General features: G+C 54.2%; 1 protein-coding gene across 2 annotated transcripts in view; it reads left to right on the forward strand.

Annotated features, from left to right (window-relative positions):
- Window positions 1–26,782, forward strand: part of TXNRD2 (thioredoxin reductase 2) — a 47,741-nt gene extending 20,959 nt beyond the window's left edge. Inside the window, exons 9-18 of one of the 2 annotated variants that reach the window (XM_066365355.1) lie at window positions 1,122–1,141; window positions 1,932–2,023; window positions 4,462–4,636; window positions 16,465–16,601; window positions 20,332–20,427; window positions 20,894–20,986; window positions 22,618–22,689; window positions 22,862–22,959; window positions 25,260–25,468; window positions 26,478–26,782. In XM_066365355.1, coding sequence (XP_066221452.1) covers window positions 1,122–1,141; window positions 1,932–2,023; window positions 4,462–4,636; window positions 16,465–16,601; window positions 20,332–20,427; window positions 20,894–20,986; window positions 22,618–22,689; window positions 22,862–22,959; window positions 25,260–25,383 — 907 coding nt within the window. In that variant the 3' untranslated portion in view covers window positions 25,384–25,468; window positions 26,478–26,782. The remainder of the gene's footprint in view (window positions 1–1,121; window positions 1,142–1,931; window positions 2,024–4,461; window positions 4,637–16,464; window positions 16,602–20,331; window positions 20,428–20,893; window positions 20,987–22,617; window positions 22,690–22,861; window positions 22,960–25,259; window positions 25,469–26,477) is intronic. The other variant, XM_066365356.1, reaches the window with a different exon arrangement.
- Window positions 26,783–27,036: the final 254 nt, after the last annotated feature.

Here is a 27,036-nt window from a genome sequence, read left to right on the forward strand (position 1 = left end):
ACATATATGTGATACCACATGGGTGCATGGGTCCCCTCAGCTTCCTCATAGACTGAGCTCACTCCACTCAACCCGGTCTGACTCCATGGCTCTGTCTCCGCTCCTGAGGGGAAGCCATGCGCCAGTTGCTTCTCGCAGGGCACCTGCAGGAGTGCTCTACGGGATATGCCACTTCTTGAAATGGAATTATATCATTAGTACCTGCCGGGATTAGAGCTGACATTGGGCTTATCCATCTTTACATCACCTCCTCTTGTTCAAAGGCTGAAGGAGTGATCTAACAAGCCCACCCACATGTCGCCTCCCAGGCTGGGAGTTTTCATTCTGCGTTAAGTTCTGTGCACATGTGCATGTGTGTGCATGCATTTAAGTGTGTATGTGTGTGCAGAGTGTGGAGCTAAATTACAGGAGAGGATTTATACTATTATGGCAGATATTTTAAACGATCCTGCTGGGTCCCTGTGTCCGGTGTCTGTCCTCCTTCCAGGTACCCTCTTCCTTGCTCAGAGGAGCTGGCTTTCCAGGCCCTGGGCCTGTGTGTTTCGGGGCCTGTGTCGGCCTTCCGTCCTGGCCTTCTCTGGTCCAGGACTGTTCTGCCTATAGACGATGCTTTCCAGGAGCTGTATCCCTCGGTCTGGTGCCCTCCTCATTTTGCAAAGCATTGCTTTGTTTCTACCCTGGCTGCAGGAGGCCCAGAGAGACCCCAGGGCAGAACATACCCTAGGACAGCAGGAAAGCCCCTTCGGCTTCCTGTACTGGGCTTTTCTCAACGTGTCCATTGATTTCGTGTCGGTGCCACTTCCAGGGCCTTTCAAGGGACATGTGCTGTTTTGTCACCAACCACTCATGTCCTTCACCGCCAAGCAATTTTCTGATTCAATGACACTGTTTGTCATGTTGTATTTCACAGCTGCAGCCTCTGGGAAGTGGGTTTTGTGCAGTGGGACAAGCTGTTTGAACAGTCAGTCTCAGCTGACTCACCAGCTGACCAAATGCCTTGCACGAAGGCTGAAGGGCCCTGTCCTCACGGCAGAGCCCCCATTTGGAACAGCTGTGGTGTCTGATGGTAGGCCACGTGTGAGACTCACTTCTATTCCTCTCTGTATCCATTCTTCTAACAGGTTGGTGGTTGGAGCCAGCTGTATCCTTTGGTAATGTGCAGGTGACAACGGACCATGCCTACAGTCCTGAGAGGGGACGTTCAGAGCCCAGTGCCCCTCCCCCACGGCTCTTCCTTCTGTGAGGAGCACACTCTGCTGCCTGGAAGCAGGCACTTACAGGGCCACTCAGGGTGCATGACCTGTATGCAGGGGACAATTTTAGGCTGACCTTTGAGGTGAGAGCTTCCTGGAGGCTTTTCCTGAGGCCACACTGAAGCGGCTGAGCTAGAGGGGCCAGCTGGACACAGCCGTGGGGCAGGCGACCCTCCCTTGAGAGCAGCCCACTCACTCAGGCCTGTTCCTTTAGGGGAGCAGTAGATCCAGGGAGGGTCAGGAAGAGCCACAGGAGGACCTGGGGTCAGGAAGGGGGACATTCATAGGAAGATGAAAGCGCTGGGACTGCTAGCCAAGCACACAGGCCAGAAGCGGCTGCCTTGTGTCTTTCATGGAGGGGGTGTTTCCTTTCCATCACCACTTGGACCCCACAGTGTGGGCCTAATCGTGGAGGCTGAGATTAAACTCCAGGGAGTCTGGACAGAGGCCTCGTGGAGGCAAAAGCCACCTGGCCCATGGGTGCTGGAGGGAGCCCCTACCTTGCCGTGGACAGGCATTTGAGAGATGGGGGTACAGGGTTCTCCACAGCTGGTATTGGGAGCCCCCTTTGGGCTGGCTGGGGACTGGTAGAAAGTGGGCTGCTGGCATAGGACTGTGGGGATCTTGCCACTTGGCTCCGACACGATCAGCTAGGATTCCTTAGCCAGTCTCTGGTAGATGTGGCGCTGGAGTGTGCTGGCTTCCTCACTGGGCTGGGACTGGACACCACTGTCATGATACGCAGCATCCCTCTGCGGGGCTTTGACCAGGTAATGCCTGCAGGCCTGGCTCCCAGCCTGTGGCTCTGCTTGCCCCAGCTTGTGGCCCGTTTCCTCTGCAAACTGCCCCAGTGCAGGCAGGTGCAGGTGTGGGCAGAGAGTGTCTCAGTGTTTAGAAACTGGCCCTTGAGTCAAATGAGGAGGTTGTTCATAAAATAGAAAACACCTGCCAGAATGTGGAGGGAATGGTTGTCACTCAGACTGTGTGGCAGCTCTGGGTACACGGGGCCAGCCTCTCAGACCCCAGTCATTCCATTGGTAAGTGGCAGGTGTACATCAGCAGAAGGGCTATCCCCCACCTCCTTGCTGAGACCCTCTGGGATCTGATGGGGGTGCCGCCTCAGGGAGGTTAGAACTCGGCAAGAAGCAGGTGGGAGACTGTCAGGGCCCGGGGTGGCCACCTCAGGAGAAGCAGCTCCTGGCCACAGTGCTAGCCACCTTCTTCAGACTGAAAGATGTAACCCGTGAGGCAGGATGAGTGCTCGGTTCCCTGGCAGGTGGGCAGTCCACCCTGGTACTTGGAGCATCAGCATACCCTGTGAGGCCCTGCCAGTGCCACATGCACTGTACAGGGAGCAGCGCCAGCTCAACGCACAGTGAGCTGTTGTGGTCGACTCCTGACAGCTGTGTGGCAAGACCCCAGAGGGCCACCTTGTCGGGTCTCACTGAGCAGGTTGTCCTCATACAAGTCCAGGATGCAGGCACCCATGCTGACGGCAGAGGCACCCATGTAAACAGCCTGCTAAATTTGTTTTTAACTAAAAACTCTCCAAAGAAAGGTCACTTGTTAAAATCCAAATCTGGGGTTGTTGTTAAGATATCAAACCCTCCGTGCCCTCAAAAAGAAGATAGACTGCTGTCCATTCCACAGCCCTGCTGGCCTTCGGTCCACCCCCAGGTTCCTGGCCTGCACCTCCCAGCCTGGGTGACACAGACACTTGTTCCTCCATGCTGTGCCCACCATGTGCAGTTTGCCCTTCATCTGGTACACTCGGCCGTCACTTCACTCAGTGGCAGAGGGCCTGAGTACCTGCCATGAGGACGCAGTGTTCAGGGCAGACTTCAGGCTGTGGAGAGAAGGTACCAAACAGCAAATAGGAGCCACAAGGAGGCCGCACAGCTGATGCTGCAGTGATGAGGCCCAAGAGGCAGAGGGGACTGTGGAGACTGGCTGCTGGGAGGGCCGGCCTTGGTGCTGAATGGAGGCAGAAGCTGGAGATGATGGGAAGGGGATCAGTTCCCAGAGAGGGGCCCATGGAGGATGAGAAGAGGGTGGACCCAGGCCTCCTGAGGCACTGCAGTGAGCAAGGCCAGCTGGAGGGCCAGACTGGCAGGAGGAGTACCCCAGGGCATCCGAGGCAGGGGAGGCAGTCTCATGCCTGGGTAAAGTAAGATGTCTGTCCCATTGGGAGACAGTAGGATCACCCAGGTGGGAGTCGCGAGGAGCGGGAGCAGGCTGCAGTGCTCTGGGAGAGGTGCAGGGGCATGGCCAGGTGACTGGGGCTGTGCCTGGTGGCAGGCCTAGGGGCGGTAGACCGGCCCTGTGGCTCAAGAGGGCCCAGCAATTGCCTTCAGACTGTGACAGGGATGTCCAGGCCTGTCAGGAGTCCAGAGGGGTACAAGAGGGACAGGCAACCTACCTACATCTTCCTGTCACCAGGGTAATAATCCTAGATAGGCAGGGCTTCTCCTAGTATACCAGTCCCTAAGTGAGCTGGCGCATCTGAACAGACTACGGAGGATTTAGACAGTGACTTTTATTTTTTCCTGAAAAGGGAATCTGTGGCTGACTGCGCGTTCTGTGACGAGCCCCCATAGTGGTAACAGGAACTGGGTTTCCCATCTGCAGCCTGAGAGCGCAGTCTCTCCTGGGCTGGGAGGAAGGAGCCCTCTCTACAGATGACCTGCCCCCAGCAGCACCCACTACCCCTGCAGAGGCGCCCACCGCCTGTCCTGGCTCCCCAGTGGCTGTGTTACGGACCACAGTCAGTGAGGGAGGGTCAGGAGCCGAGTGCCATCTGGTTCAGGCAGAGCAGAGCCCCCAGGAGAAAAGGGTGCTTCTCTGTCATTACTTTCAGTGACAGTCATTAATTAGCATCTAAAGAAGAGCCCACAAGTCAAGTGCATCCTAACTGAAGGGCTTGGGGCCCTCAGATTTGGAGCTGGAGGTGGGAAACGGGGGTGCCAGATGTTCTCCAGACCCTTCTCTCAGCTCCACAAAGAACAAGGAGACTTGGAAGACGGGGTGGCGTGCGTGGGGACATGTGGGAGGGTTGAGGGCACTGACCCCTCTCCTTTGAACAGACCCCTCTTGCCCTCACTTCAGGGCCTTTTCAAGGAGGCAGGGGGCCAGGTCCTCTTCCCAGTCGTCATTGGTGACATTTTCACTGCCACCTGGTCCTCACAGCATGTGCTCTTGTGCTTTGCAGCAAATGTCATCCTTGGTCACAGACCACATGGCTTCTCATGGAACCCAGTTCCTGAGGGGCTGCACCCCCTTGAGGGTGAGGAGGCTCCTGGACAACCAGCTTCAGGTCACCTGGAAGGACCTCGCCTCTGGCAGGGAGGACATGGACACTTTCAACACCGTCCTGTGGGCTGTAGGTAAGGGTGTGCAAGTCATACGTGCATGTGCATGAGTGAGCACACAAGCCACACATGGAGAGTGGTGGCACCACCTTCCCTTCCCGCTGCCTCCAGGGGTTCCCCTTTTCCTGCTGGCTTGTAGGTGGGTTGGCCACTACAGACTGTACCTCTTGAGCCATCATAAAGACTTGTGGGATTGCTTCCGATACTTCCCAGTGGGTTGCTTTGAGCTCTGCACATCATCACATGCTAGGAGGGGTCATTTTACCGCCTTTCCAGAAGTCACACTGCAGATTTCCTGTGACAGCATACAATGATAGGGCAGAGGCCTCAGGCCTTTTCTAGCCAGGTATGGGCTGTGTTCTCATCCCCCATTCTCTGAGAGGCATGGGGTAGCTTCTGATAGGAGCAAAGGCTGGGCAAGTGTGGTGGTGCAGATCTAGCCCACTGCCCACCTTGCAGGATACACTCCCTCCCAGGCCGGGCCCTCCCTGATTACCTCCACGGCCCTCCTAAGAGGAAGGGTAGGGAGTGTGGACATGGGGTGGGGAAAGATCCCTGCTCAGGGCCTGGACCTGGACTGTTCTGAGGGAGGGGAAAGGGCTTTGAGGAAATGTCTGAAGCTGGACAGGGTGATCAGGGCGCCAAGACATGTGCTATCAGGATCCTGGTCTCTGCTGGGATGCTTCTGCCGTGATCACCTGTCAACTTGCATGTTAAAAGTTAGAGCAATCAGGGTCTTGCTCATTCTTGATATCTTTAGTGTGAGGGGTTTTCTCTGCTCCAAGCCTGGGCTTAGAATCCATGTGGCTAACAGAATTGTCATTGGGCTCCATGTCAATGAAGCATATGATTACTGAGCACTCTGAGGGGCTGTCACTCAGAGAGGGTGTCCTGTCAGCATTTGTTGAGACCTGGTCACTAGATTCAAGTGCTCCCTGCGGGGCTCCTGGGAGGGACAGGGCTGCATCACAGAGCAATGTGTTTCTGAGAAGCCTGTTTTCCCTGAGTTGCTCAGAATAATTGGAAATCAAAAGGTGAACTAACTCCAGTGGAGTCAGAGTTCTTCACTTTTGTTTGGTCAACATGAGCAGATTTAAGGAACAAGGAAAAGGATCTGAAATATCCCAGAGTGAATTCAGTGCCTCTTCATCAAAATTCAATAAATTAGCAAAGGAAATATTCTTGATCAAATCATAAATTTTAAGTAGGTTTACTCTGATGAACACTATGAAAGGCTATAGAACTGTTTAGATCCAGAAATGTAAATTGATGTTTAATATCTTAAAGTCCATTCTAAACTGGGAGGTGGCTTGTTTCTCCCCTTCCATCCGTACCCCAGCACTACTACCCCTGTCTTCTGATGTCTCTCCGTGCCCTCCACGCCCTGGGGCTCGACTTTTGCACTGAGGTGCAAGCCTGCACCCAGACCTATCTGCTGAGGCCATGCAGATGATGGCAGCAGCTTAGAGGGCAAGGGGCTGTGCCCCCGGAAAGCCTTTGGGTCCCCCAGCTTTCAGACGGGGCCTGGTGGATGACAAGTAAGCTCCCCCCTCAACATGCATGCCTGCCCTCCCCCACCAGGAGTTCATTTTATTTTCTGTATTTTCAGAAAGAGCATCCCCAGACAGTCTGCCCGGCATGATTGATGCTGGGGGTGTAGGCTTTTCACAGTCCTTGGCCTTTGACCTTGCTTCCCCAGGCAGCGCTGTGGTGGCGGCGGTTTCTGGCATGCCTTCTGGGGCTGCACGGGCATGTGCTGACTTTGCTGCTCGTTCCCGGGCCAGGTTTTGTAAACATCAGGAGATATTTCCCAGTTTAACAACTGGGAATGTTTTCTGCCGGGTTACCCTGCAAACCTTTAAGCAGGCACTATTCTACTTGCAATAAAGGATGAGCCTATTCAGAAGGTTAAAATAAAATGCCCTGGGGCCACATGGGAGACACAACAGAGCCTTTGGACCGGACATCCCACCCTAACAGTGAGCTGGACCTTGACATCAGTTAAAAACAGAAAAGGGAAGGACACCCCTCGTGCTTATGGACACATGCTGAGGGCTGCAAGGAGCTCCCGTGGGGGCCAAGTGCCGGCCTAGCCTGGCTGCCCATGTGCTCGATGCCTGGGCCACAACCGGTGAGGACAGTGGATGTAGGGATGGTGAAGTCAGCCCTGCAGTCTGGAAGCCAAGGAGGACTCTGAGCCTCTTCCTCAGGGCAGCCTTGATCTCCACGTGGTGGATTAAACACATTAGCAGTTAAAGCAGTTAATTGCTGTGCAGGGGGCCCTCTCATTGTTTGTCTCTGAATCACCCACCCACACCAGGTGTCTCAGATAATAGACTGGGAACTCGCAGCAAGGAGGATTTCCTGTCTGCAGATGTGCCGATTACAGTGCTGAGTGAAGACAGTCAGCCTGTGCTGCCTGCCGGCTCGAGTTCGCCCTGCACAGTTAACCAGTTGTGGCCTGAATCTCTGGCTGTCTGGGGGAGTGGGAGCAGGATGGGCATCAGGAGTGGACGGACACCCCAAGCAAAATGCTTCTAGTCTGGTGGTTGGCTTTAGTTTAGCTTGGATTTTGTTTTAAAACATGGACAAAAGGCGTTGGGATTGCAGCCTGGAAAAGCAAGAGCTGAAACGCCCCTTGCCCCTCAGCATCTCCAGCCTCCAGGGAAGGTTCTCTGCCCCTTGCTCGAGGGAAGGATGAAGGCTGTGGCGCATCCATCCCTGGACCATGGGAGTCCTGCCCACTGTTGGAAGAGCCCGGATAGCTGTGTTCCCAGTGTCCATACTGCCGGGAGGGCTGTCCCAAACCAGCCGCAGGAGCCCCCATGGTCTGCTGGGTGAGACCTGGGGGAATCTGCACTGAAGCTATTTCTTTTTCTCGGGCTTTATGTCAGGAGAAGAGCTGTTATCGTCCCCCTGTGGGTATCCCTGCGGTTAGGTCATTTCTGAGCCTCAAAGATGGTACAAGAGGAGCCTGCAGGGCCTGGCTCTTGGGCACTGGAGGCCCAGCCTTCCAGCTTCTGTCCATACTGAGGCCCCCACTGTGAGCCACTCCCAGTACAGCCCACCCACACAGCATGTGTGCTTGGACCATGGCCAGGGAGACAGGTGGTGCCTGGGGAGCCCGTCATGGGGCCCACCATGTCCCGGGAGGGGAGCTCGTCTGCCCAGGGTGGACTGAATCCTGGTGCTCCTCGCTCTCTGCACCAGGGACATGGTATTCTGGTGTACCCGCCAGCCATCCCCATCCTCACTCAACTGTGTTCATCTGGTGGCTCCCCTGCACCACAGACATGGCCCACGAAAGTCCCTGAGGAGTTTCCCCACCTGGTGCCAGGCAGCAGGACGGAAAGGGGGCAGGAAGCAAAACAGAGCTGAGCCCCCGAGGCTGAGAATTCGTGGGTGGGAGTGCTCTGAATCCAGCGAGAAAGAAGAGGCAGCCCGGGGCCCTCACGCCTCCTGAAGGCCAGCGATGTTGGGGAGGAGCTGGTGGGCTGATGGATGCAGCCTGGTCGAGAGAAGCCCCGGTCCAAGGCCACCAGGTCTGTTCCCTGGGACTGCGCTTGCTGTGGCTGTAGGAAAGCACATGTGGCTGTCTTCTTGCTGGGGACTCTGCAGTAGCCTGGCTGTGACAGGTCACATACAGGAGACTGCTTTGTGACAGATACCAATTCACCAGTGCCCATCCCTTCCCTTCTCTCCTATGGAGCAGTGGGCCTTGAAGTACACTGCTCTGCTTCTATATTCTGATGCCTTTTTTAAAATTAATTTTAATGGGGTGACATTGATAAATCAGGGTACATATGTTCAGAGAAAACATCTCTAGGTTATTTTGACATTTGACTATGCTGCATTCTCTGATGCCTTTTTATTTCAGTGCAAATATAGAGTTTGTAATTACTGACATCAAGAGAGACCCAAATCTGCTTATGTATGTGATTTGGTTTGGGAGGAAAAGAAGACATTTACGGAGCCTATACCTCTAGGCACCTTACAGAGGCCCAGGAAGTGGCCACAGCCTTCCCTGCCACACTGTGTGGCCCCCAGGCAGTGCACCACTGCTCCCGAAGCAGTGCCATGGGCCCAGCGACCTTCATTCCCCTCAGCCCTGGTTTGCAGTGTCACTAATCCATGGCAGAAAACAGGAGAGGGCAGTGGGAAAACAGTGCCCTATGCTCTCAGACTGGCTTCATGCTCTCTGCTTGGGATGACTCACATAGCCAGGGACAGAGAGCTGTGCCCAGCCTACCAGCCACCTCCTTGTGTCCGGGGTCGCCTTGCCCCCCACAGCCATCAGACCCAGCCAGCCTGCCTCAGTGCTCATGGGGATCCGGTGGGATCTTTTACCAAGTCAAATGCAGGATTTATGGTTAGAACTTGGTGGACCCTGACTGGTGGATAAAGCATCAACCTGGGATGCTGAAGACCCAGGTTCAAAACCAAGATCGCTGGCCTGAGCACAGGCTCATCCAGCTTGAGTGCAGCTTTACCAGCTTGAGCATGGGGTCGCCAGCTTGAGCCCAAAGATCGCTGGCTTGAGCCCAATGTCTCTGGCTTGAGCAAGGGATCACTGGCTCAGTTGCCCCCCCCCCCCCCGCCAGTCAAGGCTTGTATGAGAAGCAATCAATGAAAAACTAAAGTGATACAACTATGAGTTATGCTTCTCATTTCTCTCCCTTCCTTTCTCTCTCTCTTAAAAAAAAACAAACACCAAACAACCACTTAGGAAACAAGGGAAAAAAGAAAAAAGACCCTTAGTGAAAGCTCTTCTAGAGAGAAATGACGACTCTGTGTACATATAAATGTGCACCATCTAAATTTTGCAAATACCACTTGGAGCAGCCAGCCAGCGGGAGAATTACATCTATAACCGTTAAAACTATAATTGCTACCTGCCATGGAGCATGTTCCTTCCTGGGGGGTCCCGTGGACCAGGCTGTAGCTGGGCCCCGGCTGGAGGTTCCATTGAGCCCAAGGGCTGGCTGTGGGGCCGGGGTGGCTTATTTTTCACAATGTCAGTGCTTGCACACAGGCTTAACTAGGGAAGACTCATGTGCTGACCCACTTGTCCAAGGAGCTTTCCAGGTTAGAGACTCCTGCATGATGGCCTGGGGGCACACTAGTGGGTGCTGGTGTCACAGCAAGCAGCCCACTTCAGGTTACACTAAGGCCCAGGGGCTCCCTCATTCATTCAACAAATATTGAGCCCTTCCTGGACATTGAGACCAGCAGGATAGCAGCTCTCCTCTGTCCCTGGGGTACTTGCAGCTATGGGTCTGGCCTGGGACTTACTGAGAAGGGGCCATTTGAAAAAACAAAAGAAGCCTTTGCTATTATAATTGTCCCTTAAGTCTTAAGGATGACAAGGCACATGTAATACATTTTTGGAAAGTAGGTCTCTGAGGATCCAACTGGAGGTTCAAAGGTGTGAGTTCTCTTTTGTGCTTGGTCAAGGTGCTGTAGAGGCCCAGCCCTGTGGGCGTGGCCAGCTCTGGGTAGCCACGTGCCCCTCAGGAGGGTTCCCGGGAGACCCTCCTGTGAGCCTGTGTGTGAAACTGCTGCTGGGCCCTCGCCCACGCTGCCTCCGTCAAGCCTCCTGGACTCCCGACCTCCCAGCACATAGCTTCCAGCTGCTTCCTTTAAATCCTTGCTGTGTATGTCTGATCATAGCCCCTCATTCACCCTGTCATACTCCTGCTGGCACTTAAATCTTACCTCGTTACACGGATTGCCCTTCACTCGTCAGAACATGTGCTCCCGGCAGGCGTGAAATTGGAGGGAATGCCTGTCTTCCCATAGTGGATGAAAGAGGCACGTGAAACTGCATGTGCCCGTGTCTGCGTCCCTGTGCCCCGCAGAGCAGGTTGCAACTGACCATCAGCCACCGTCTGGGGGTTACTGGCCTTCAGCCCTCTCTAGCTGGCTAGGTGAGTGTGGTGGTCAGTGAGCAGCAGCTGGTGGGACCATCAGAAGAAGACTGGCCTGGTCCAGTTGTGGCGAGGACACTTCAGCTGAACACTGATTCTACTGCCACTTCAGGGCCCTGGGCTGTCCTGAGTGGTGGGTGCTGGGAAGGAGGGACTGTTTCACCTCAGAGACACTAGGGGTCACATGGTCCTCCGGAGGGACTCTGGCTAACAGACAAGGCTGGGCCTGGTGAGGGGGGCAGCTCCAAAGGCAGAACGGTGTGCGGGCTCATTCACACGTCTATTCAGACGGTGGTAGCCTCTGAGGAGGAAGCGAGAACATCTTAGTTTTTTTTGTTGTTTTTTTTTTTGTATTTTTTCTGAAGCTGGAAACGGGGAGAGACAGTCAGACAGACTCCCGCATGCGCCCGACCGGGATCCACCCGGCACGCCCACCAGGGGCAATGCTCTGCCCACCAAGGGACAATGCTCTGCCCCTCGGGGGGGGGGGTCACTCTGCCACGACCAGAGCCACTCTAGCGCCTGGGGCAGAGGCCAAGGAGCCATCCCCAGCGCCCGGGCCATCTTTGCTCCAATGGAGCCTCGGCTGCGGGAGGGGAAGAGAGAGACAGAGAGGAAGGGGGTGGGTTGGAGATGCAAATGGGCGCTTCTCCTATGTGCCCTGGCCGGGAATCGAACCCGGGTCCCCCGCACGCCAGGCCGACGCTCTACCACTGAGCCAACCGGCCAGGGCCACGAGAACATCTTTTTGTACCTGGAATTTTAATGTTTTCATTGTTTGCTGTATCTTACATGTATTCCATAAGAATCTCTTACAAGGCAAGAAAGTCTTGAAAATATCTAAGTGGATGAGACAAGGCAGGAACTGACACTCACAAGAGGAAATAGAATTAATCAATGCATGGCCAAAAAATAATTTGACTAGTAAAGATGAGCACTGAAAGAGCACTGAGCTCCCACCCCCTTTGGGAAAGAGCAGAGCCGAAGAAAGAGCTGTGGAGGTGTGGCCCCCTGCCCTGAGCTGACTAAGCCCCGCCTGGCCAGTGGCTCTCTTCTGAGCACCTGCCCCAAGGAACTAAACTGACATGTGGAAAAACCACTGTCTCCATCCCAGTGGTGTCCAGGGAGCCTCTGAAAGTCCTACTCAGGGCATCCATTCAGCCGCACTTGGTGGGCCCAAGCTGAGTGCCACGAGCCCAGGCTGAAGGGAGAGAGATCCCACAGGGCTTGGAGTGGGCAGCCTACTGTCCTGGGGTGGGGAAGGTGCTGTCTGTGCATGACACGCAGGGTGGCGCAGATGGGGGTATGGTGTGGACTCCCCTCTTCCCCAAATCACCTGAGGAATAGCACCCTTATTTATTTATTTATTTTGTATTTTTCTGAAGTTAGAAACAGGGAGGCAGTCAGACAGACTCCTGCATGCACCCAACTGGGATCCACCCGGCATGCCCACCAGGGGGCGATGCTCTGCCCATCTGGGGCATTGCTCTGTTGCAACCAGAGCCATTCTAGCACCTGAGGCAGAGGTCATAGAGCCATCCTCAGCGCCCAGGCCAACTTTGCTCCAATGGAGCCTTGGCTGCAGGAGGGGAAGAGAGAGACAGAGAGGAAGGAGAGGGGGAGAGGTGGAGAAGCAGATGGGCGCCTCTCCTGTGTGTCCTGGCTGGGAACCTGGGACTCCTGCACGCCAGGCTGATGCTCTACCACTGAGCCAACCGGCCAGGGTAGTACCCTTATTTTTGCATAAGATAAAAGGAAAATGGTCAAGGAGATGACTTGATACATTTGCCTGCATCTTGCTTCATGCCATTTATGTATAGCCTGGGCTGGGCTGGACGTTGTCCATGTGGCAGGCCTTGTCCCTGCTTGTGTGGCCGGCTACTGGGTTCCACCATGGCACTCACTCTTCCTGCTCCTCTAGGGCTTCGAGCCTGAGCTGAGTGGGGGCCCACACCACTTGAGTGCACCCTGATTCCCATGGGGAGCCGTGACCGCCTTCTAAGCATGAGGGAACCAAACTCCGGAGGATCAAGGGGCCTGTCCCTCCCTCCTCTGTGCCCACTGTCCAGGTTATTTGCTCAGTGAGGCCTGGGGTGAGGGCTGAGGGCCTGGTGTCCTGGCCATGGCCCTGTGAGGCCTGTCAGCTCTGGGATGTGGCCCTAGTAGGCACCTGAGCAGAGCTGGGGCCCCTGCCCCTCTCAGGCATCACCTTGGTGTAGTTTTAAGCTCTGAGGTGCCATAGCTGCCCTTCTCGGGGCTACCCTTGACTGCCTGGTGCAGCCTTGCTCTCCCTTCACTGTTCATTCCAGAAGCACCCATGGAGTGCTTACTGCAAGCTGGTATCTTCTTTGGTACACTATTTAATCCTTCCGCCCTCCCACTCCTGCCAGCCAACCAGGCATCCATTATTCCTTGTATCAGTGACCTGACTCACACATTCCCACGAACTTGCCCAATTTATGTACATAGCATGTCCTAAAAATGTCTGGCTTCAAAATGGACTATAGAGGCCACCTAATTCATGCATTTGTTCCTGTCTCCTGCTACTACTTTTACCTTTTTCTATATAGTAGTCCCCCCTTATGCATGGTTTCCCTTTCCACTGTTTGTTACCCATAGTCAACTGCGGTTTGAAAACATTAAATGGAAAATTTCAGAAATAATGCATAAGTTTTAAATTGCGTGCTGTTCTGAGGGGTGAGGTTTTGCATGATCCCGTGCCATCCCGCCCCAGAACGTGAACCATCCCTTTGTCCAGCATCTCCACGCTGTCCCCGCTCTCTACCTGTTAGTCACTTAGTAGCCGTCTCGGTAAACAGGCCGACTGTCGCAGGATCACAGTGCTTGCGTTCACGGAATCCTTATTTTACTTAATAATGGCCCCAAAGCTGGCAGTTAGAATATGCCAAAGAGGAGCCATAAAATGCTTCAAGTGGAAAAGCGTGTATGTATAACAGCAATTTTTAACCTGTGTACTGCAAGAATTTTAAAAACATGCAATACCTAACTATTTAGTCAGGGGCACTGACCTCTTTTCCATTATTTTGTCAATTTAAAAAATGACAGAATAGCCGTCCAGTGTGAGTGAATTAAAATTATACCTAATTTGTTTGGTCAAGTTGATAAAAACTAGAATATATTTTTCGGTGTGCCACAGAATTTTAGTAACTTATGTATGCCATGAGGTGAAAAGGGTTAAAAATCACTGATGTGTATTTTTTTTTTAAGTATATATAGGTTCAGTACTATCCATGGTTCCAAACATCCACTGGAGGTCTTGGAACATATCACCTCTGTGGATGAGGGAGGGATACTGTATTTTCTTCAGGACCTCAGATGTGATTTGGCTGACATCTGTAAGGTGTGCAGTTACCATGGTTACCATGAGGCACAGGAGGAAATGCTCTTGGCCTCCCTGACTGCCAGGCAGGAGTGCAGGAGAGAGTTCAGGTACAGTGTGTGTGGTTGGCTTCAGAGCAAGTTGGTCTTGGGCCGCCAGCTTGCCCTCAGACACTCTAGCCCCAGCCTGGAGCCGTCAGCAGGAAGCAGTGGGCCCGGAGAGCTGCTGTGTGCTGTGCTCTCAGAACTGGGGACCGGGGGGGGGGGGGAGCCAGAGGGCTGAGCTATGAGCCCTTCTCTTGCAGGGACCCTTGGCCCACCCAGAAGACCCCTCCAGTTCTGCCCATGGGGCCAAACCCCTTCCTCACTGAGGCACAGTGTGTTCCAGTTCATTCCCAAATGCAGAAGGATTCCTTGGCGCCTGCTGGGTGCCCCTTACCTGAGAGTCAGGCCTGGATCCCTAGGCCATCTTATCCAGGGCAGGACACTGGTAGGATAGCATGTCCCACTCTGCATTCCCACGGGTCTCCATTCATACGATTTTAGCACCATTAGAAAGGAGAAACCTTGGAGCCTCTTGGAGCCTACGTCTGGTCTGATGGGCGGTGGGTGCCAGCCTGCCCGGCACCTGATTCCTGTGGCCAAGCAGAGTGAAGAGGCTGGAGCCGGCTCCCCATGAACTTGAGAAGCACGGCTTAGCCAAGTCTCTGTTTTGACTTCCCGCTCCAAGAGAGCAGCTGGAGACGAGGTTTCCCTTTCACACGGCTTGGTCTTCCAGATGTTCACATTGGCACCACCCGCTACCCGACCTCTTGTGTGTCTGAGCCACTACAAGTTGTGGGAACTGTTCCTTAGAAACCATTCATGTTTGCCATGAGGGGGTCACCCTGAGCCTCTGGGGGCCATGCGGGGCTGCCCGCTACCCTCCTAGGACCGGGCAGAAAGAGCTGCCTTTGCTACTGAGGCCGCATCCCACATCGACTAAATTAGGGAAAAAGGGACCTCTGCTGGCAGCTCAGCTGTGACGGCCCAAGGCTGTAGCATGTGGAGTCTGGCAGGGAGGCAACTGCACCAGTGCCCCCGGAGACCACTGCCCCTGCCCCTCCTGGCCTTTGTGCCCAGGAGCAGGATTAACTGAGCTGGCTATACCAAGGGTGGATGTGGTGTGTTCCTGCCCCTCAACCCAGGTCTTCACTCAACTTTGGGGGTCTCAAAGCTGGGGCTTCCGGCTGGGCAAGTGCCACGGGCACAAGAGGGGGAGCTGAGGGCCTGGAGCATGGAGCTGCTGTAAGAACTGGCCTCCAGCCCACAGAGGGAGTTGTGGGACCTGTTCTGAGACCCTGAGCAGGGCATGAGCTTGTGCATTCTTGCTACTTGCTCTGAGTTGGCTTCCCTCCATGTGGTACCTGGGCACAAGGCTATAGTCAGTCCACACAAACTGTCTGCTGGCAGGATAGAAGCGTCCACCCATCATGAAGTGCTCTCCTGCAGGATAAGTGTCGGAAGCCTGGGGGGGGGGGGGTGTTGTCACAGAGAACATGGAAGGGAGGGCATCCCACCTCAGGAAGGGCCACATGGGGGCTCACAAGGCTGTCAGCTCACCTGGGGCCCACAGGTGGGCTCCACGGAGCCTGAGACACCCTCAATGGAAAAGGCACACACAGGACAGGAGCCACGGCTTCCGTGAGGGGCCTGAGTTGTATGTATTCTGTGTCTTTCCTGTGGAGCATGATGTCTTTAACAGCTGCGTGGCCCTGTCACATCGTGTCTGTGGCTGCTCTGCCATGTTCCAAGGTGTCCAGACCTGGAGTGGGATCCTTGGATCCTGGCCTCCTCACTGGGGAGGGGTTTAGTGCTCATAACCTCTTGGGTCATCACTGCTTCCAGACCTTTCTGTGGTCAGAAGCAGGAACTTTATATTGTGTGTGTGTGTGTGTGTGTGTGTGTGTGTGTGTGTGTGTATGAATTTCCAATTCAAATTTAACATTATAAGGTTTTAACTGTTCTCTTTGAATGACACATAAAATCTGTTTGCAGCTTTATTCATTGTTAGGACATGACCCTCTGAGGATATTCAGTTAAAAGGAGGGATTCCTACAGCTCTTGAACAAATCATCTTTCTGTTGCTGTTACCAATCTTATACATAATCAGGCCCCGTTGTTTGAGGTTGTTTACAGATCATAGGGATTTTTTTTCCATTTTTAAATTTAATTTGACTTTTTAATATTTAAACTAAACTATGTATGTGATGAAGAAAACAAAATTGTATCACAGGATGTGTTTCGAGAAGTCCTATTCCTGTCCCTCCCCTCCCCCTCTTTCCTCCCTTCTGAGTTTCTGTTAGTCCTGCCTCATCCTTTCATTGTGTGTGTGTGTGTGTGTGTGTGGTGGTGGTGGTGGTGGTGGTGGTGGTAGTGGTGGAGGCCCGTGGAGGCCAGGAGTCCCTCGACAATGTTTATATTTGATGTTTTACCAGTTCTAAAGTGGACATTCTGAGAAGTGTTTCAAGTAAACCAAGGGATCTTAGTCAAAACTGCTAAAGAAAACCATGGTAAATAAACTCTTCTTTCCTTCAGGTCGAGTTCCAGAAACCAGCAGTCTGAATTTGGAGAAGGCTGGAGTAAACACCAACCCTGAGAGTAAGAAGATCCTGGTTGATGCCCGGGAAGCCACCTCCGTCCCTCATATCTATGCCATCGGAGACACAGCAGAGGTACAACTGGTGCCTGGTGCCTGGCTGCCCACCCTGGCCACCTACCCTGGCCAGGCCTTGGGGACACACATGACTGACAGAGGCTCTGGGCCAAGTCCCAGGTGCTATTAGACCTGAGTTCTGGGGAATTGGGCATCAGCCTCTGCTCCCTCGAATGCTCTTCCTTTCTCTGGAGGGCAGGTAGGAGGGCTTTAAGATGGCTGAGAGCTCTGTTGGCAGATACCTGTCACATATGTCCTTTGTGTCAGCCCTGAGGGAACGACACCAGTTCACACACACTGCAGTGCTGGCCTCAACCACCCTGCAGGTGGACAGAAGTGTAGGGCCCTAGAAATGCCACTGGACACAGCCTTGGGGCCATGTTGGCCCCAGAGCATTGGGACTATGTTGGCCCCAGAGCACTGGGACTGACTGCCTTGCCTCAGTTTATGCTCTGCTCTCTGGCGGGTCGATACTCTCTGCCGGGGCTCTCCAACGGGCAGGGCCTGACAGAGTATGTACCCAGCCCCACTCACAGGCCTGTTTGTTTCCTTCCCTGGAAAGTAGGGCACACACCACCTGTGAGTCCCTGATGGAAGCCCTGTGTCCCCACCCCCCAGCTCTGAGCAAGACCTGCAGCTGGTCATTTGTGGGGCCTTTGCTCCCCCAAAGCCTCAGGAGCAGTTGGCTTGTCCTGCACGTATATAGGCCAGGAAGTGGCTCAGGAGAGTCCCTGGTCAAAGGGGACTGAGAGGGGCACCAGCTGTCCCAGACCTCAGCAGGCCTCTTGGCCTTAAGACCTGCTAGCATCATTTATGTGTATGGTAGTTTCCTGGGGCGGCCATCACAAACCACGACAAACTGGGTGACTTAGACCAGGGGTCCCCAAACTTTTTACACAGGGAGCCAGTTCACTGTCCCTCAGACCGTTGGAGGGCCAGACTATAAAAAAAACTATGAACAAATCCCTATGCACACTGCACATATCTTATTTTAAAGTAAAAAACAAAATGGGAACAAATACAATATTTAAAATAAAGAACAAGTAAATTTAAATCAACAAACTGACCAGTATTTCAATGGGAACTATGGGCCTGCTTTTGGCTAATGAGATGGTCAAGGTCCGGTTCCATATTTGTCACTGCTAGCCATAACAAGTGATATGATGCGCTTCCGGAGCCGTGACGCGTGCGTCCTGCGTCACTGGAAGTAGTACTGTACGTGAGCGACACTGCACTATGCGGTGCTGCCACATACAGTGCTCCTCTCACTGACCACCAATGAAAGAGGTGCCCCTTCCGGAAGTGCGGCGGGGGCTGGATAAATGGCCTCAGGGGGCCGCAGTTTGGGGACCCCTGACTTAGACAAACAGAAATTTATTTTCTCTAATTCTGGAGGCTAGAAGTCTAAAATGTCCCTCTCCAAAGCCTCTGGGGGAAGGGTCCTTCCTTGCCTCTTCTAGTTTCTGATGGCCCCAGACGGTGCAGGCTGGGAGCTGCAGCTCTGCGCTCTCTCTCTGCTCTGTCTTCATGGGGCCGGCTCCTCGAGTGGCTGTGTTTTCTTGTTTACCTCTTATCAGGACTCTCTCTTGGGTTTAGGGCCCACTCTAATTCACTATGACCTCATTTCTAGCCTATCTTAATCATCTCTACAAAGACCCTTATTTCCAAATAAGGTCACATTCTGAGGTTCCAGGCAGAGGTAAATTTGTGGGCGGCAAAAGGGGGATACTGTTAAACACACCATGATGTTTTCGTTTACATTCATTCATCATGTACTGACTGAGTGCCCGCTGTTCTGACACCAGGCTCTTTTCTGGGTTCTGGGGCCACTGCAGGAGCAGATAAAAGCCCCAGCCATCATAAAAGTGACATTCTGGGAGACGTTAAAGATGGCGAATAAGTAAGATGCTGTTAAGGGAGGACGGTCAAGGAGAGTCCTGAAGGGGGGTGGTCAGTGAGGGACCCCTGGGCTGAAGAAGAGCTAGGAAAGGCACAAGGGAGCTCAACAAGGATGCTCGTGGCCATGTGCATCCAAGAACAGCTCTGGGAAATGCCTGGGGGTAGGGAAGCCAGTGTCTATGGTGGATGCCTAGGTGGGACATCCTGGAGCTGAGAGGGCTCAGGTGGCACTTGTCACTGATGCTGTGAGGCCGTTCTTCCCTCAGCGTCACCTGCCAGCCTCTGCTGTGGTCATGATATTCGAGGGGCTTCAGGCAAGCTTGGACACATGGAGACAGGCCAGGGCAGGAGTACACACAAAGCTGGGCCTTTCCTTTTGTTTCTGAAGGACCAGTCTTCCCATCTGGCATGGGCATTAGGGGACAGCTCAGCTGGGGTGTGTGGTCAGAGTTCTGGCCAGTTTTCCTGCCAGGTTGTTCTTGACCATCTAGTTGACCTGTTGCTGTGGACAGAAGTGAGTGGCTTTACATGTGCCTGACTGTTCCATGGACACAGCCCACAGCACCGGGCAGCACAGCTGCTCAGTGTGATCTCTGATGGCCTGGCTGTGGCATTCTCTGGTAGTGACCTCTGTGTTCATCCTGTGAGCTGTGCCCTAAGATAGCATCATCGTGGTCTTGGGAGAGAGCCCAGTTCGAATAAGACACGCTCTCTATGCACCCCAGGAGCTGAGTGAGTTGGAGTTTCATCAGCTGCAAGGCTCGTGCCAACACAGCAGAAACCGTGATATGTATTTCAGACCATGTTTCCAGGAACATATGGTACACACAAGGGCATTATTTGTTCATAAAATTTTTTTTAATTTATTGATTTTAGAGTGAAAGATTGACTTGTTGTTCCATTTATTTATGCATCCATTGGTTAATTCTTGTATGTGTCCTGATCAGGAATTGAACCTGCAACTTTGGCATATCAGGATGGCGCTCTAACCAACTGAGCTACCCAACCAGGGCCTGTTTGTTCAAACATTAAATCCACTTACGGTACTTGGAAAGGTCATTCTGAGTAGTCACAGGAGTTAACGTCCCAATGGTCCAGGTCATGGTGGAGGGTGGGGGTGGCCATTGTTTAGTGCAATGTTGTGCGCGTACAACTGGAGGTTTCCACACCTAGCCAGGCTCAGTGGAATGCGCAGTCTGCTCTCCTGAGTTATCTCTGTGGATCTCCATTCATTTCTGGAATGTCAAACAACATCTGCATTTCCTGCTGCTACAGAGGTGATTGGCAGCCTGTCCCAGGCCGACATGTGCAGCAATGCCGGGGGCTGTGCCCCCACCCCCACCCCCAGCAGGACACACACTGGGACAGAGGGGCCCCCAGCAGAGCGGCATTTTGATTTGGGACTTGTAATGGGCTGTGATGAGCTGTGTGTCAAGAGCACACAGAATGCTTCCAGGGCCCGTTTTAGCCTGAATTCCAGCTAATGCAAATGGTTGAATGGCAGCAGGATCTCTTTTGAGCTTTGTTGTGGGGTCAGCTCGCCAAGGTCACCAACAAGAAGAAAGGGTTCAGATAGAAGCCACAAGGGAGCATGGGTACTGTGGTGGGCTCATTAGAAGCTCGCCTCTCTGCCAGGATGGGTGTTTCCAGAGCAGGACAGAGGGAGTGAAGAGGGAACCAGCAGAGTCGCCAAGGGCCCTGGGGGCTGCTGGAATCCAGCAGCAAACAGTGTTTGGGGGCTACTGAATGGGAGACACCTCACTAGGAAGGTGGTGGGTGAGGGGGGCACTGCGCAGACTCCCTTAGAAGATGTGCCCACCTGACCCCACACTCACTCCTTCCTCTGTCAGGGGCGGCCCGAGCTGACGCCCACTGCCATCATGGCAGGGAGGCTCCTGGCCCAGAGGCTCTATGGCCAGTCCTCAGTCCTGATGGACTATGACAACGTGAGTACTCGCTGTTCTTCACAAGATTGGGTTCAGCCTGGAGAAGGCTGCGGCTTGTCCTGAGGTGTGGATGTCTGTATGTGTACGTGTGTGCACATCTGCATGTACATGTGCAAGTATGTGTGGGGATGCCTATGGATGTGTGTATGCATGTCTGTGTGTGTGTATGCCTGCATTTTTGTTCATGTGTGCATGCATATGGGTGTATATGTACACATTTGCATGTGCATGCGTGTGTTGTGCACACACACATCAGTGTGTGTGAATGTCTGTGCATGTGCATGTGCGTGTGTGTGTGCATGCATGCATGTGAGGTTTAGCTTTGTGGGTATGGCCCAGGAATAAGTGAGTGAGTGTCCCCCTTGTGTTGTGGCCCGCCAGCCAGCACATCTGGGGACTTGGCCTGAGTGAGAATATTTCATCTCGGGTCCTCAGGGGTGTGCCTGACTTGGAACCTGCTTTCTAGGTCCCCACGACAGTCTTCACCCCGCTGGAATACGGCTGTGTGGGGCTGTCAGAGGAGGAGGCTGTGGCACGCCATGGAGAGGACTGTGTGGAGGTAAATCAGGGCCCTGAGGAGAAGGGGCTGGCACAAAGTGACACTTAGTGGCACTCATACCCCCTGACACACCTTCCCTGACAGAGGCCAAGCAGGCGAGCAGGGGTGTTAGCTTCCCTGCTTCCTAGGACCTGCAGCTTGGCTGGGCAGGAGCAGGGTGGAGTATGGAGACCCTCAAAGATGGCTGTAACGCTGTGATGTGGCGAGAAGGGACTGTGAGACAAGAGTGTTGGAGGGCACCCCCATAAAGTAGGGGGCACGTCTCCCTAGACCTGGAAAGAATTCTCCTGTACTGTGACCTCTGCTCCCCTTGTCCCCTATCCTCCTGCCCCAGCCTGGCCCCACCCCAGGTACCTTGACTTCCTGCAGCTCCCGGACTCCCCTGTGGTTCCTGCAGTCTGCGACCCCTCACCCCACCCAGCCCCATGCCAGCTTCTGCCACCATTCCTCTTCTGAGACCCTCCCATGCCCCGCAGGCCCCTGGCAGCCCAGACTTGGGCTCTCACCCAGAGGCAGGGGGGTTTCATCAGACAAGCCTGCTTCTGGGGTCTGCTCTGGCAGGCCAGCTGTGGCCTGGGGGTGGCCACAGAGCATGCCCCAGGCAGCCTGGCAGGATGTGGGGAGGCTTTGGAGGCTGGAGCCTTTGGCGCAGCTTTCTCTTGCTGCTGCAGCAGCCTGTAGGCAGACTGATTAGCAACCAGACCCCATATGACCACCACCGCTGCAGGGCTTGGTACCCTTTGGGAATGAGTCACTGGACTCCAGGGCCTGCCCCTTGCCCCAGCGCCCCAGTCCCCTCCATCAACAGGCCAGGCCTGACAGGCCGGCCTTTCCCTCAGCACTTTATTTGCTATTTTTGTTTGATTCATCACAAGTACACTGGGACATATGTTCATGGCATTTTATAATGTTGTTTTATGTTTCACAATGTTGAATGGCCAAATACCCTTTGTTTGTTTTTTTTTCAATTCTGTCTTAGTTAGAACAATATTCTCTGAAGTTCCATTAATTAATAATGGCTGTGCAACATATGTGAGGGCCCTGCTCATTTTTTACTCAGCCGCAGCCCGAACACGCTGTCGATCCCTTCGCGGGTGCTGAAAGCCTTTGTCCGGCAGCTCCGGTGTGGGCTGGGGCCGCCTGCGTCTGTCCCTCCCCTCGCTCAAGTGCGGGCCCAACAGGCACCAGGGTGCCTGGGGGTGGCCAAATGGCCACCCGCAAACCCTCTCCTGTCTCCCACTGTCTCCTTCACCCTGCTCACGCTGCAGCATACACCAGGGATGCACTCCTGGGTGGTGCCCACGCCCTGTGTTGAGCCTTGGGCTCAATGACCAGTTACAGTGAAAAGCGCCTGGCCAATTTGGTGCCTGTTCTGCTGCTGTGGTTCATGGGGGTCTCAGCCCGGAAGGGTGAGGCTCGGACCCACAGTGTGGCTCTGGCTATAGACTGCCTGTGTGTGGGAGAGAGGGGTGCTCTTCATGGCCAGCCAAGCCATATCCTAGCCCCAGACCACAACCTGCAGGCCAAGTGGGTCTCTGCTGTGTTCATACAGCCTATCAGAGCTGGAAAATGTCCAGGGATTTTGATTTGCTACAGCCGCTAACTCCAGGAATCGGTATCTTATCACTCAGGTTTATCACGCCTACTATAAACCACTGGAGTTCACGGTGACTGAACGGGATGCGTCCCAGTGTTACATAAAGGTGAGTGTGCTTGTGGGCCTGGGTAGGGGCAAGCCAGGAGGTGAGAGGGAGGGGAAAGAGTGGACCCCAGGGATGGGGAGCCCCACGTGGCCACACAAGCCCCAGGGGGTGGGCCACATGCAGTCCCAGGGTCCCACCTCCACCAGGTGGCAGCTGACAATGTGGCTTTCAGATGGTGTGCCTGCGGGAGCCCCCACAGCTGGTGCTGGGCCTGCACTTCCTCGGCCCCAATGCAGGTGAAGTTACTCAAGGATTTGCTCTAGGGATCAAGTAAGTCCAGGAAAATGTTGGCCGTCACACGATGCTCAGACTGGCGTCCCGAATGTTGGCAACACTACAGTGGAACGTCCACTGCATTGATGGTGCTTTTATGTAGTGTTGTCTGTGTTTTCAGCAGAGCGTCTCCTCAGATGAGGCAGGTTCAGCCAGACAAGAGGCAGCTTTCTTCTCCAGCCAAACCCTGTTAAGCCAGCCACACCAAGTGTCTATCTATGGCCAGGCAGGTTGGGGGGCTAGGGGAGGGCCTCACGTCCCTGGTGGCCTTGGGTGAGAGAGGTCACTTTTTGGGTCTTTTCTACTCAGAATGAGCAGGATTTGGGCCCTTGTTCATGGGCCCCAATACCCAGTTAGTCATGAGAAAGGTCTCAGCTTTAAGTGTGCTGTGAGATCCCCCCCACCCCCAAATAGACATTCATCTGCTAGAGCCCTGGACATTACCTGTGTCTTGGGCATGGGCTGTGCATTGTGGGGCCCAAGGCTTTGCTGACGGAGGCTGTGGGTATGAATGGGTTGCCCAGGCCAGTGAGGAGGTTGGGCAGCTGGGTGTGGAGCTATCAGAGGCCGGGAGATAGGGTGAAGCAGAGGGGAATAGAAGAGAACATATTATGCCTCCTGGATCCTTGTGTGTACTTGGGGTGTGTGGAGATGGGAAGTCTAAGGACAGAGTGGGGGTTCAAGGAATAAGTTCGATATCCAGAAAAGCTGATGATAGAGGGGCTGCAAAAGCCGAGAACAGTTCAGACATCCCAGTGGCACCCCAGCCTTCCACATGGGCAGCATGGGCCCTCAGATGGGGGCACCTGGCACAGAGCAGCGAGCCTTGGGTCCCACCATTGCCTTCCTAGCCCTTCACACACAAATCAAGGTGACCACTGGGTTTGGAGGGGAGCTGGGCCTTGGAGGAGAAGAGAGCAGACAGGGCTGGACTCATTCTTGGAATATGTGTCTGTGGTCCTTACATGGGATTCATGTTATACCCTATTCAGTCCAGGGTGACCATTGGAAGGAAGCACATGAGTCTGGGGCAATGCTCTGCTGAGTCTTGCCAGAGCCTGTTGGGGGGAGGCCACTACACCCTGGGCACAGAAGAACAGCTGAGGTGACCCCTGGAACCTGTCCCACTGACCTGTGTGTGAGCACTGGCAGGCCGGGCTGTCCACAGGTCCAGCCTAGGAAATGTCTGTGGCCGCTGGGAAGGGAGAGCCATCTCCATCTACTCTGCCATGCTGAACTGACACTTTTGCCAGGACTTACGCTCAGCTTCTAGAACAATTTCTAGAGAGACTCTTTAAAATGTGGCATCCTTTTTTTTAATAATGCAACTGCGAAGGGCTGATTTCTTAATATGCAAAGAACTCATAGAAATCAACAGTAATAATTACAGAATGAATCCAATAGAAAAACAGAGAACACAAACAGGCAATTCCGAAGAAAACAAAATAAAAAAAGTAGAAAGCTGCTGTGTCTCGATCAGAATTTTAAAATTTAATTGAAACACCAAGAAACCATTTTGATTGGTGAGGGTTCCAGCAGTGATAGTCTTCCAGAGTCTGCACAGTGGAGATGCAGAAGGTTTGAGCAAGTCAGTAGAGCGATGAGAGTGACATTTCAGACACAGTCGGAAGGAAGGACTGGACCCATCCATGGGGGTATTTTGTCCACATTTGAAATGAACAGACAGTTGTTCATGGTGGCTCTCATCCCACCAGATGGGTATTCTAGCACATGCGTGCATAGACATCAGAAGATCTGTGTGATGGGAGTGCCCTGTGGCGTGCCCACACGTGACTTGGGAGGTGGTTGTTGCTGAGTGTGCAGGAGGCACATGTGTGACAAGTGCCGGGTGCCAAGCAGAAGATCAGGCCAGGAGCAGGAGCTGGACAGGTGCAGGCTGCGGTTATAAAACGTGGGCTCAAGTGGAGTGAGAAAGTGGGCCCCACAGAAGGATGGGCTGGAGCCACGGCCCAAGTGGAGCTGTGTCCAGTGGTTGGGAGCAGCAGGAGGCCGGGCTGGAGCAAGTAAAGGAGAGGTCAGGGGGAGGCGGGCTTGAGCTGGGGCTGCTTGGTTACTGCAGGCACAGGTGTTTTCTTGGAGGGAGACGGGATGGGTCCAACAGGTGTTGGCAGGTGTTTCTGGCTGCTGGCTGGAGGAGAGAGGTTGGGGGCCAGGGTTGGAGTATGGTGAGAAGACCGAGACTTCCGAGGCATTTCCCTGTGTGCCACCTTCCTGGGACAGGGTAACATGAACATGTCTCCCTGCACTGCCTGACTTCCCCCACCCCCTGCATGTAGATGTGGGGCCTCCTATGCGCAGGTGATGCAGACGGTGGGCATCCACCCCACTTGTGCCGAGGAGGTGGCCAAGCTGCGTATCACTAAGCGCTCAGGCCTGGACCCCACTGTGACCGGCTGCTGAGGGTAAACCGCCATCCCTGCCAGGCCCGGGACACACGGCACAGCTGCTGTCCCCAAAGCCAGGCCGGTTGGAGGTTCAGATCCAGGTACGTGTGGGGCGGGCTCCTTGTAAGAATAGAGCAGTGAAGGGAGGAGGGAGAGTGCCACTGGGAACTGTCCTCCAGGTGTGTGGCAGGCTGTACCTGCTGTGCCACCTCAGACAGGTGAGACCTGGGCCCAGGCCATAGTAGCCAAAGAAGGATAGAAAGGGAGGCCACTAAGGGTTCCACCCTCCCCAGGATACCCCCAGACCCTGGCCTGGCTGCCGCTGCTCCCACATGCTGAAAGTATCTTGAAGCTGGGCTCACACCCATCTCAGGTGGTGGGACACTGAGTGTGGAAAGTGTCCCCCAGACTGAGTTCCAGGGGCCACTGGGCAGGAGAAGCGGGTCTCCCTCTCCTGCCTTGCTCCTCACAGAGCAGCGGCAGCTCGTTTCTCTGTCGCCCAGAAGGTGGAGATACTGCCTTGTGCACAGCTGCTGCCACACAGCTGGTTCTATTAGAGCTTCGCAAAGCCAGGCTGGGCCAGTGGCAGCCGGAAGCCTCTGGCTCTGTTGTTGATCCCAACCCTTTTCTGGGGAGGAAGACATTAGCGAGACCTTCCCTGACCCCTGCTAAAGGGATGCCTGTGGTCAGGGCATATCTATCATCTCTCAGTCTGAGCATCCTCCGGCCTCAATGTGAGGGGCTGAGCAGTGGCTGAGGGTCCCGTGGGCAGTGGGCTCAGGGCCTCTCCTGGAGCATACCTGCTTCACCCCAGTCCCCCAGACAGGGCTGCCTTCCATACAGATAGACAAAGGGCATCCTGAGGAAACTCTTATCTTAGTGTCACACCTAGAAGAGCTATTTTGTTAAGAGCCTGTCATAAATTGTTATCACCGCAAAATATTTTTTCACGGTATTCTTCCCTGTGACTCATCAACCTGGGGGAGCACTGTTTGGGGCTTGTTTCTCATCTTCCCTGGGAGGGTTCCTGTGCTTGGGCATAAGAGACGCGGCCAGACATATGCAGAGATGGTGTGGCCACCTCATGCTGACCCCCCTCATCTTTGGCAGGACACTGGAGGCCAAGCCCGAGTGACCCCCAGCCCTGCCTGAATAGCCCCAGCCTGGAGAGCCCCTGAAGTAGTTGGCGTGGGGCAGCGTGTCCAGATGGACTGCCCGTGTGCCCTGCAGGGATGGCTCCCGGGGGGTGTCAGCCCCCATACCTGCACTGTCCACCCGTTGCTGCCTGGACCAGTCCTTCTCGGCCCCTGATGCCAGATGATGACGACCTGCGCAGAAACCCACTCTGTGGGCTGCCCACGTCCGAGCCCTCCTGGTGTTTGTGGAGTGCAAATAAAGAGGGTGTTTTCCTAAAATGTGCCTTGCCTATGGCATCCCCAGTGTGCCCCCAGGATGGCCCGGGTGGGGTGGGGCCTGGCCAGCCAGCCTGTCACCCCCCATCACCTCCCTCCATCATTTGGGAACTGCTTCCAAGTCGTTCTGCGATGCGAGCTGGGGTAGCATCACTGCCTTCCCAGCATCAGTGCCTCGGAAAACCTGCACCCTTCCTCGGCACAGATCTTGTGGAATCCCTCCTGGGACCCTCTGTGCACCTCACAGGTGCTCTGAG

The sequence above is a fragment of the Saccopteryx leptura genome, chromosome 2, assembly GCF_036850995.1.
Source record: "Saccopteryx leptura isolate mSacLep1 chromosome 2, mSacLep1_pri_phased_curated, whole genome shotgun sequence".
Lineage (NCBI taxonomy): Eukaryota > Metazoa > Chordata > Mammalia > Chiroptera > Emballonuridae > Saccopteryx > Saccopteryx leptura.